The 10,547-nt window shown below is 39.3% G+C and overlaps 3 protein-coding genes across 3 annotated transcripts; 1 reads left to right on the top strand and 2 right to left on the bottom strand.

The window, feature by feature from the left end:
* The first annotated feature begins 1,151 nt into the window (after positions 1-1,151).
* LOC129717751 (protein yippee) lies at positions 1,152-1,957 on the top strand. The gene has a single exon (XM_055667881.1). The coding sequence runs from the start codon at positions 1,342-1,344 to the stop codon at positions 1,687-1,689; it is 348 nt and encodes a 115-aa protein (XP_055523856.1). The 5' UTR covers positions 1,152-1,341; the 3' UTR covers positions 1,690-1,957.
* Positions 1,866-2,462, bottom strand: LOC129717752 (mitochondrial import inner membrane translocase subunit Tim9). The gene is made up of 2 exons (XM_055667882.1): positions 2,274-2,462; positions 1,866-2,194 (listed from the first exon to the last, which is right to left on the bottom strand). Exons 1-2 carry the CDS (start codon positions 2,322-2,324, stop codon positions 1,967-1,969), a joined length of 279 nt encoding a protein of 92 aa, XP_055523857.1. The 5' UTR covers positions 2,325-2,462; the 3' UTR covers positions 1,866-1,966.
* A 362-nt stretch (positions 2,463-2,824) lies between these two features.
* On the bottom strand, positions 2,825-4,456 carry LOC129717750 (60S ribosomal protein L10). Its single transcript, XM_055667880.1, has 4 exons — positions 4,350-4,456; positions 4,042-4,070; positions 3,322-3,790; positions 2,825-3,110 (listed from the first exon to the last, which is right to left on the bottom strand). Exons 2-4 carry the CDS (start codon positions 4,062-4,064, stop codon positions 2,940-2,942), a joined length of 663 nt encoding a protein of 220 aa, XP_055523855.1. The 5' UTR covers positions 4,065-4,070; positions 4,350-4,456; the 3' UTR covers positions 2,825-2,939.
* Between the last annotated feature and the right edge of the window lie 6,091 nt (positions 4,457-10,547).

Here is a 10,547-nt window from a genome sequence, read left to right as displayed (position 1 = left end):
CTCAGCAATAGCATTGCAAAACTACCCAACACGTAGGTTGTATAAGGTTTACATCATTTCAGGTAGTTTGTACACTCCGGTTGGGTAGATTTTGTTTTCCGTGTACGTAACACTGGTGATTTTTTTTGGTACTCTTTGCTCCACATCACCCGGTATCAACACTAGTTGGTACTGCTCGACGAAAATGAACGAAATGAATTTTCTTCTTCGCGGCTCTACTCGAGCCCATAACAAAATCCCTCAAGAAACTGTCAAAAAGTTGTTTACAAAATCAATGCAGCATTTTTCGAGTGGGAACGAGACAAATGCAGGGCTGTGCAGGTACAAAACCTCCATAAACTACTCAAACAGAGGTTTTTTTTACAGAGGTTGGTACTTTCGAGTAGTTCAACAACTTTTTTGGAAAATTTCTTCCTGAGTGTTACGTATGTCTTATGTATGTGGCACTGTAAAATTGTCAGCTTCAACCCACCACCGCACGTGCTTAGTTCGTAAACAATTATCTGGCATCTCTTTTTTACTTGCTTCGTAAATGGCGATGCCGTTTTTTATTGCTCGAGATATTTACCCTGACGCAGTTGAATAAATTCGCTATAAATAAGTTTTTCACAGTTCCTTGTGTAATTTTTCTTTGGGGCTCGATAAAGCCGAGAAAAAGAACATTCATTTTGTTCATTATTTGTCGAGTAGTTAGACAGGACGAGGTACGGAGTACTATGAGGCAACGTGTACCAAAAAAAACGCCAGTGTTACGTATGTCTTATGTATGTGGTATAACTTTGTACTGCATGGGAGAAAATTGATTAAATTTTAGACAAAACTAGTTTTGAGTGTAAGATTGACATGGGCAAAATTTATTTACAATCTCTCGAGATGACTTCCAGGCAGGAGGTGCTTCAACAAAAAATATAGGCGCAATCATGGAAAATCCAGGCCACAGGTGAGTCACGAAACACTTGGCAATCGACTGTTTGATCGTGTTTCGTGGGTTTCGTGTGGTAAATTAAGATTGAACTAAAGAGAAAGTGAATTACGTTACCTTACTAAGGCAACCTTTGGCTCGAAAGAGAATTGCGAGCTATATTGTTTCCACTGGGGTTTAAGCTTGACGTCTCTCCTTTTTCCCTTTAGGAAATGCTGCTTGTATGTGTGTGCTCTCTCGAAATTGTTCGTTTACTTCCAGACGTAGCTTTCCTTTCTTTCTGTCGAAAAGTGTCTCACTCAATCAAAACAAAGGCAAATTTCGTAGTCGTTTTCGTCGAGAAAAACAATATTCGTGTTTTATTTGTGGGAAAGTATTCCAATTGAATTGTAACCTTCTCCAAAAAGCAACCGAAAGCAATGGGAAAAATCTTCCTCGATCACATCGGCGGCCAGAAGCTGTATTCGTGCGCTGCCTGCGAAACGAATCTCACCAACAAACGGGAACTGATTAGCACCCGTTTCACGGGTGCCACCGGACGGGCCTACCTGTTCAAGCGCGTTGTTAATCTGACCTACTCGCAGGTGCAGGACCGAGTGATGCTGACCGGACGCCACATGGTGCGGGACGTGATGTGCAAGAACTGCAAGGCCAAGCTCGGCTGGATGTACGAATTCGCCACCGAAGAGTCTCAAAAGTACAAGGAGGGCCGTGTCATTCTGGAGCACGCACTCATTACCGAGTCGGAGGGTTTTCCGGAACCGTGACCCTTTCTGTTCGATCCGGTTGAGTTTTAGGATGTCGCTGCTGGGAGGGTGCTTGATGCGTGAATGAGGAGTATTTTCTAACGATTCAATAATAATCATATTATTCTAGAGTTTAGTGTTAGACTTTTGTCGGTTTGCAGTAGATGTTGGACAAATTTAAAATAAAAATTTCAGTGTTTCAACTTTGCTCTAGATCTTATCCCGAGACTGTATTCGGATTAATATTACTATAACGAAATATTACAATCAAATAGTGTACAGTACGTAAGCATGCTGATTATTTCGCCCCCAGCTTCTGGGCTGCGGCGAGTGCATTTTCGTTAGCCAACATTTGAAACTCCTGGAAGCGCTGCGAAATTCGCTGGTTCATCTTGAGAAACTTTTCCATACAGTTGAGTGAACATTTATCCTCCTTATCCGAGACGGTTCGACCGGTAAATTCGCTAACGCAGTCCACGAAGCACAGCTCCGAGAGTTTGTTGTAGGAAAGCAGAAAGTCGGAGAACTGCCAGTTTGTGGGTAAAAAAAAACATGGTGCGATTTATTGAGGTTATTCGTTGTTTTAGAGTAGCCGTGATATTTACCGATTTGATTTGATCCTTGTCCAGTTGGTCGATGCTCATTTGAGTTGCCATGTTTTTGGTTTGAATAGACACGAGTACTTAGAGCAAAATTTTATAATAAATTTCGCTGGATGAACATTAGAATCTGATTAAAAACAACACGATTGTTCTGAGTTGTTGCTAATTTGACAGCTAACTGGTGTTTGTTGCGTCATACAACCCATTGCAAAATTGATGGATGGATGGATTACCGTAGGATTACGCAAATAATGATAATTTCAATGAAACTTTCGAAAATTTAGACAAAATTGGGTTTAAATTATCAAAAAGTTTGTGCAAGTATCAGAATATGCGAGGGCTAATAGGAAAGCCTGCGAAGTTCTGCAATTCAGCAGAACTCCTCGTTTTTTGCATCACGTTCTAGGTTTGCGTCATCGATAACCCAAAGCGTTGGAGAAGTTTAGTGAAGACTCACACCAATTGCAAAATCATGTTCAATCGAAGTCACAGCAGCAGTACAGTAATGCAAAATTCAATAAATAAATGTTCTTTATTGCAATAAAAACGCGCAATTGCCACCAAAATGCAGTAAATCTTTATTTCGATGAAGCAACTTTCAACGTTCGATTTTAAGATATTTTTTTCCGTCAGCTGGATCTCAATGTACATACAAAAAAATCCTTCACCCTAAGCAGCGTTCAGTCGGTTCATCTGGTGATGTTCCCACTTGACCAGTGGACCGTGATCGTTCTTGAACTGGACACCGCATCCGTCGTTCACCAAGCGACCCTCCTCCTGGTGCTTCAGGTATTCGTCCCGGTCGTACTTTGTGAAGCCCCACTTCTTGGAGATGAAAATCTAGAACGAACGTTGTAAAAATGCTTTAGTTAATACATTTTCTAAAAGAAAATACTCAATTCGTGATTTAAAGAGAAACATCAGTGTAAAGTCAACGTGATTGTAATATTAATCAATTTCCCGCCTCGCGGGAATCAGAGCCCTGTGCTCTGAAAGCGTTATCATCATGAGAATCTAGTTAAAGAAGGTATTTTCGATCGCAAAAACTTACCTTCTGGCGACCTGGGAACTTAAACTTGGCACGACGCAGTGCCTCTATGACCTGGGCCTTGAAGCGGTCACTCGAGCGCACGGACATGATCGGCTGACCGATGTGCACCCGGGCGACGGTTCCCTGCGGTTTGCCGAAGGCACCACGCATTCCAGTCTGAAGCCTATCGGCTCCGGCACAGGACAACATCTTGTTGATGCGGATAACGTGGAACGGGTGCAGCCGCATACGGATGTGGAACTGATCCTTGCCGCAGAACTTCACCAGATACTTGTTACAGCAAATACGGCCCGCTTCCAACGCTTCCGAACTCAGCTGTTCGTACTCATCCGACACCAGGTGGACGCACAGTGGGAAATCTTCCACGTTAGCCTTCTTGCGGCCCAAATCGAAGATACGGATCTTTGGATCCGGAACACCTCGACAGAACCGCGACTTCGGGTACGGCTTGTTTTTACAATAGCGATAACTGAAAGACAAAAAACACGACTTAAAAACATCGTCTCACAACACGAAACTGCTTAGAAAAAGGATGTAACAAACAACATTGAGAAGCGATTCCATTGAAATGTGGACATCTTTCTCACCCTATTGTTTGTCATAGTTTATTCTACCTTCCTAGACAGGAAGTCACTGAATTTGAGTCACTTCAGTGACTTGGCATTTTCAATGCCAACTTTAGAAAGGCTACTAATCTAAGATTTCACACAAAATACTTACCATCTTGCGGGACGTCTCCCCATCTTGAACTGTAAAAGAACAAAACCATAATTATTCTTCTATACGCATCATTTTAAATACAAAAACTAAACGAAAGAAGCTCAGTGAAGACTTTCACACTTTGCGTAGTGTTCGTGTAAACGTCAGCCATTCTAAAAATGCCTAACAAGCAGCTTGTTTTTACAACAAACTTTCGCAGCATTTTTTTAATCCAACCGGAAAACTTTTACACCAGTTGGAAAACTAGCAGCTGAGCTTCATTTTAAACACAATTTGCAAACGAAAATAGTCGTATCCAATCAACTTACGCGAAATAACTTTTACCAGCGCTCACAAAACAGTGTGCAGGCTGGTGGACGATCGACACCGGAAAGAGCGCAGTTGACAGCGGCTGTCAGACATGATGAAATGACAGCTCGACTGGGTTTCCGGTTTAAGGGAGCAGGGTTGAAACAGTGCAAAACAGTTGCTGCACTGAACTAAAAGTGAGATATATTTTGCTTGATTTTCGGGTTTTTGCCTTATTCCGAGAGGTAAGACAGCTTTTATCTGAGTTACTCTTATGCTTGAGAGTAACTCTAATTTACTCAATATTACTCCGAAATTTTCAGATGATTCACATCTTTGATTACCTTGAAAACAAGTTAAATATGTGGGCGGTGAGACCGCATAACATTAATATTCATATTAGCGGTGGGGAAAAGGTTTATAGATGGATATTCAGAGACACGAGAGTTACTCAGATTTGCTCTTTATTTTTCAGGTTTTCTCAAAAAAAACTCAAATTTACTCACTTTCATCTGAGTTACTCTTTTGCATGGGAGTTACTCTAATTTACTCAATATTACTCCGAAAGTCTCTGATGATTCACATCTTTGATTACCTTGAGAGCAAGAATTATATATGAACGATGGGACCGAGCAACATTCATGTGTATATTTGCGGTGGGAAAAAAGTTTGAGGATGGATATCCAGAGACACGAGAGCTTCTCAGATTTATTCTTTATTTTTCAGGTTTTCTAAGAAAAACTCGGAAAACCTCAAATTTACTCACTGTCACACCCCTCGCCTTATTCAAAAGTGCTAAATGCAATATTATGCGCATAAGATAAGAGAATCGAATGCCACCAGTCGTTTTTTTCGATTTTCAGCTGGAACCAGAGCCGGATTTACGATTGTGGGGGCCCGGGGCCCAGTTTACAGTGGGGGCCCCAGAATAAAACAAACCCGTTTTTTATCGTACGAGTTTAAAACACTTATTTCTCATTGGAAAGTTACCAAAAATTTGCTAGAATTTTTTCTTACGAGTTTTTTTTTGCAGAGAACTTATTGATTGAATAATCAACATTCAGCTCCTTCAGAATATTGTACTCTCAACTTGACAATGCTAAGTTTGACAGCCTTTCACTCTTCATAGTCGTACGCAACCTATTTTCAATCAGTTTCATCTTCGATAAAGACCTTTCTCCAGTTGCGTTCGAGATCATTAGGTTCAAATAAATAAATGTATGCAACTGCTCGAAATCCGGGATTTTTTTCTTGATATCTGAAAAATAAAAACCTACCGCAATTCGAAAAAAATGCGATCCGCGAGCAAAAATTTGCACACAATTTGAGAAAGACTGCGCAAATATAAGGCTACGCTGGCAATAATCTACAGAACCTAGGAAAAAACTAGGGGTAAGCGGGGTAAGACCGCCCCCTTAAGCAATTCTGTTTATAGAAAAAAAAGTTGCGGCTGCAATTTCATTTTTTCTTCGCTAAGAGGTTCTTCTATTCAATACCCGCATTTAAAAAATAAGAACTGAAATATTTTTGTTTATTTTCCAATTTTTTTTTTTCAATTTTTAAAAATTCATTGAAAATGTGCAGATCTTTTTCATGCGGGGTAAGCCCGCCCACCAGCGGGGTAAGATCGCCCACCATTTTTTGAGGATAAACAATATTTTTAGGGCCGAAACGGTTGATTTTATCGGTATAGTGTCTCTGACAAAGTTGTGGATGGTATTTTTTTTCTTTTTAAATAAAATATACACTGTGAAAAATCTGAAAAAAAAATTCTAAGTTCAACTTACTTTGTTTTCTGATTATTCAAGTTCAGATCAATGTTTAGGTAACTTTTTTGGTTTTCAAAATAAATAGATTTTTCAGAATTGGGGGTTTTCAAGATATTTAATTCATAATATACCTATCTTTAAGCTAAAAATTAAAACTCATTAAACCTGTCTGTATGATTATTTTGAAGACTTATTATGTATAGAAAAATACTAATAATTATTCTTTCGTTTATTTATATTTTCAATTTCCTATGTTTTTTTTTGAAGAACAAAATTATCAAGGACTCTATACACCAAACAAACCGTTCAAAAAAAAATTCTTCACAAAAATTTAGCTATTAATATTTCTATTACTCCATGACCCAACAACCATAAAATTTTAGCTTACCTTTTGTAGATTTTACAGGCAAAAACATATTTTTTCAAATAAATTTTAAAAAAATATATTTTTAATTCTATTCTTATATCTTTTCTTTAAATTTTTTTAGAGTGTGTATTTTTTTCGGAAGTAAAAAACTACTATTTTCAATTCTGCCGGAGACGTCATACCAATCAAACAAACCGTCATGGCTCTAAAATCATTTTGGTTCATTAACACCATTTTCACACAGGTTTACTTTTTTCAAAAATAAGTCTTGTTAAAATATATTACTAGAAAAGCTTCAACCAAATCGAAAATGGTCGATTAACATCGATGTCTTATGTGGCTTGAAGTTGCTTTACTGATCCTGTAAATATTCCTTTGTAGTTTCGAGGCATTTGGGTCTTGAAGTAAAACAACAAGCAGTTGGATACGTGGCGGTTTTACCCCTTGTATAGTGGGCGACTTTACCCCCAGTGGAACATTTTCATATTTGACCGAAAAAGTAGTCAAAATTACAAGATTACTCATGACCTTCGATATTCCCGAAAGAAGATAGATTCAGGCAAGCGATTAAACGTATATTCACGAACAAAACAATAGATTTTTAGACTGAAAAACCTTAAGTCCCGTTGCCGCAAAACAATAGCGCATTGACTGGTTGCCAGCTGAAAGGTTGTTTTTGATTATTTCTGCGACCGTTCGCGCACTATCAAAACAGAAAAACGTGCAAAATGTTATGTAATTATACTGTGACAGACACGTTAAAGAAATTTTTCAATTATTTTATAACTATGTAGTAAAACTACAGTGGGCGGTCTTACCCCGCAGGGCGGTCTTACCCTGTTTACCCCTACACACTTCTGCAGGTCAATAAAATCTGCACACGGACTCTGAAAATCTGCATTTTGCAACGCAAATCTAGTATCCCTGATTCGGACAGGTAAATTTATTTTCGGAATCAACAGCAATGTATTAAAAAAACTTGTGGATTATCTTCTTTCCTGCTTGATTTCCCATGCGCGCTGGTTCGATTCAAATGGTGTGTTAATGTGTGTCATTCCAAGAGAATCGAAGGTGAAATCTTATGGATGTGGTTGTGATATTGGCGCTCGCGAAAAAATAACACTGAAGGAAAGTTTCAGATTGAAATGGTCTGTTCAAATTTTCTTACTGTAAATTGAACTTTTGATTGAATCTCATTTTTGATAGAGAAAAGAACTTTTTCTCGTTTTGTGGGGGCCCCAAAAATGGGGGGACCCGGGGCCCGGGCCCCCTGGGCCCCCCCTTAAATCCGGCTCTGGCTGGAACGGTAATATATTCTCATCGCGCGACGATGGTAACGTGCTACTCAGATAGGGAAAGTTAGTGGTGTTTGTTTTGATTCTGTATTTGATAGGGATGAAAATAAGTGGTGTTTGTTTTCATTCTCTATTGCACGGAATTGTCTGCTTCTAGGATTTTACCAATAATTTATATTTCACTACCGTTTTTACGAGCCATTGGCATCCCTATACCAAGTAACAGTGAATGACAATGAACTCATGTCCTGGGCTCAAATTAATTTGTGCCCGCTGTCAGCAGTAAGATAAAGATGTATGAAAAAAGGCGGTGATATGCTATCTCGTTTACACATATGCTGAGATGTTAGCCAAAGCGCGATGCCAAAGGGGAGCGTTTTTACATGAAAAAGCTTGAAGCTTTTCTACTCCAAATGTCAAACTTCAAAAGTACACTGAAAATAAATCGCACGGTCATTCCAAATGCTCTTTAAATATGAATGTCAATAAACGAACCCAATCATTCTATCATGTTAAACCATATAGATTTTTATTGGAATCCACGGTATTTTGACCTGTTTTGGCATTTGACGTGTTTTAGCATTGAAATCTGAGTGTAAGAAGACTGTATTCAGTAGGCATGACATAGCAAACCCAAATGTTAAACCGCAGACAGACGTCCAAGCTGAGTTCCAAACTTGTGTAAAGTTTTTTGTAGTAGCAATCCGTAACCAGATAGCGCTACCAGTACCGCCAGCCTCGTGCACCTGCGAAAAAAATGTATTGTAGCGATAAGGTCACCAGGCAGCGCTAGTGTACAAGTGATTTATAACGCAATTTACTTTGGAAATTCACACGGAAATTTTGATCAATGTTGTTCTCGCTTGGACGTCTGTCTGTGGTTAAACTTTTGATTTCCTGCTGTGAACTAAAACAACTTTATTTTTAAGAGGAATATTTCGGTAATATTATACGATATTGTTAGATATATTTCGATGGTTCTCGCCAAACATGTGAAAAGGGCCCATGTGCCATATGTAAACAAGCCAAATTTTCTCGTTTTTTGATTAATACAAGCGAAATCTGCCCTTACCAATAAGCTTTATTGATGAAAGAATTTACTCTTAATCAAACAATCTTATTTGTACGGGTAGATTAAGCTTGTATTTATTGAAAAACGTGAAATTGTGGCTTGTTTACATATGGCACATGGGCCCTTTCCACATGTTTGGCGAGAGTTATCGTTTATCTGTCACATTTATATCATTTTCAACGATGAATGCGTTGTATTATCGAATATTGGAAATATTTCGCAATATATCATAAGTGTCTTGGCCCTTACCCGACCAACCACTCTTTAAGTTTCTTCATGAAACGAGAACGATCGCTATCGATTAGTTTTGAACCTATATCGATTGATTTCAGTTGTTGTCGTTTCATAAAGGTGCATAAAGAGTGGTTGATCGGGTAGGCGCAAGTGTGTTCCCCGTAGATATGAAATGTTTCATCTATTAGCACCATTAGCACAGATGTAAGTGTAATCCACTTGGCAGTAACGTGTCGATTTTGTACAATGATTAACAGACATAACACTCCGAACAAGTTCAGCACTTTACGATAGTAACACTAGCACCACCTGCTGCCGTGTTCGCGCTGCGACTTATATTTCGACATTAGCGCTAGCGTGCGTGCATCTGTCACATTGAAAACTACAAAATATGTATGAGATTGCATGACAGCGCTCCAGACGGTGTTATCACGTAATGGAGCTAAGTTCCAGTGTTACGTCTGTTAGTCTGTGGTAATACTTTACACCGTAAAAAATTAACACGTTACTGCCAAGTGGATGCTAATAGATGAAACATTTCATATCTACGTGAAATACACTTACGTTTCAGTTCACAGCACAAAATCAAGTGTCTTACATTTCGGTTTGCCATGTCATGCATACCAAAAAATCGATATCGGTCGAGATAATAGAATGATTAGGTTCGTTAAGCGACATTCATATGTGGAGAGCATTAGGGATTAGCGTGCGATTTATTTTCAGTGTAAACAGACGACCAAAATGGCTGCTATCACATTCACCCCTGAAGAAATTCCTATCCTCTGCACCATGGGTGCCGATCGAGGGGCAAGACAACTTTTATTTCAGTTACTCTTATGCTTAGGAGTAACTCTAATTTACTCAATATTACTCCGAAATATTAGATGATTCACATCTTTGATTACCTTGAGAACAAGAAAAATATATGAACGGTGAGACCGAGCAACATTCATGTATACACACTTATATTAAATCACCGAATTCGTCTTTTTTCACCGACTTTTCAACAGCTGAGCGCTCGGTAAAACGTTCGGTAGTATAAACCACTACCGATCGATCAGTAATCAAATTTTTGTTGCTTTCTGTCATTAATACCGACATAATTTGTGAAAACGGCAAATACAATTGTTAGCCTTGCTGCTCAGGGGTTGGGAGGAAATATGACGGATGGGGGGAGTGAATGTAAGCCTCAAGCTGCTTCTATACCAACCACGCAACTCTTATTCTTGCGAGCAGGAACTAAGGGAAAGTGAACCACCTAGCGGACCTCGACCATGGTGGAAAGCTTTGCCAAACATGTACTTGGTAACTATTACTTGCTTGCGGTTTTGTACACCGACGTTGGCAGCTACTCGTATCAGGGTATCTCTGCCGATTAACCTGGGCGGGATCACGTTCGCGTGCACTCCGCACGACTGTGGTGTGTTGTATAGCACCGCTTCTGCGGGGTGGGGAATATTGGGCCAAATCGAATGGCGACC

This window comes from Wyeomyia smithii, chromosome 1 (assembly GCF_029784165.1).
Source record: "Wyeomyia smithii strain HCP4-BCI-WySm-NY-G18 chromosome 1, ASM2978416v1, whole genome shotgun sequence".
Taxonomy (NCBI): Eukaryota; Metazoa; Arthropoda; class Insecta; order Diptera; family Culicidae; genus Wyeomyia; species Wyeomyia smithii.
Note: the sequence above shows the minus strand (reverse complement) of the source record. Positions and strands in the feature narration are given on the sequence as shown.

Excerpts from the sequence above, each read along its gene's own strand:
- LOC129717751 (XM_055667881.1), top strand. The coding sequence starts at position 1,342 with ATGGGAAAAATCTTCCTCGATCACATCGGCGGCCAGAAGCTGTATTCG.
- LOC129717752 (XM_055667882.1), bottom strand. The coding sequence starts at position 2,324 with ATGGCAACTCAAATGAGCATCGACCAACTGGACAAGGATCAAATCAAA. Across the intron at positions 2,195-2,273 it reads ACAAGGATCAAATCAAATCG|TTCTCCGACTTTCTGCTTTC; the intron begins GTAAATATCACG and ends ACAAACTGGCAG.
- LOC129717750 (XM_055667880.1), bottom strand. The coding sequence starts at position 4,064 with ATGGGGAGACGTCCCGCAAGATG. Across the intron at positions 3,791-4,041 it reads GGGAGACGTCCCGCAAGATG|TTATCGCTATTGTAAAAACA; the intron begins GTAAGTATTTTG and ends TTTGTCTTTCAG. Across the intron at positions 3,111-3,321 it reads AGTTCCCAGGTCGCCAGAAG|ATTTTCATCTCCAAGAAGTG; the intron begins GTAAGTTTTTGC and ends CGTTCGTTCTAG.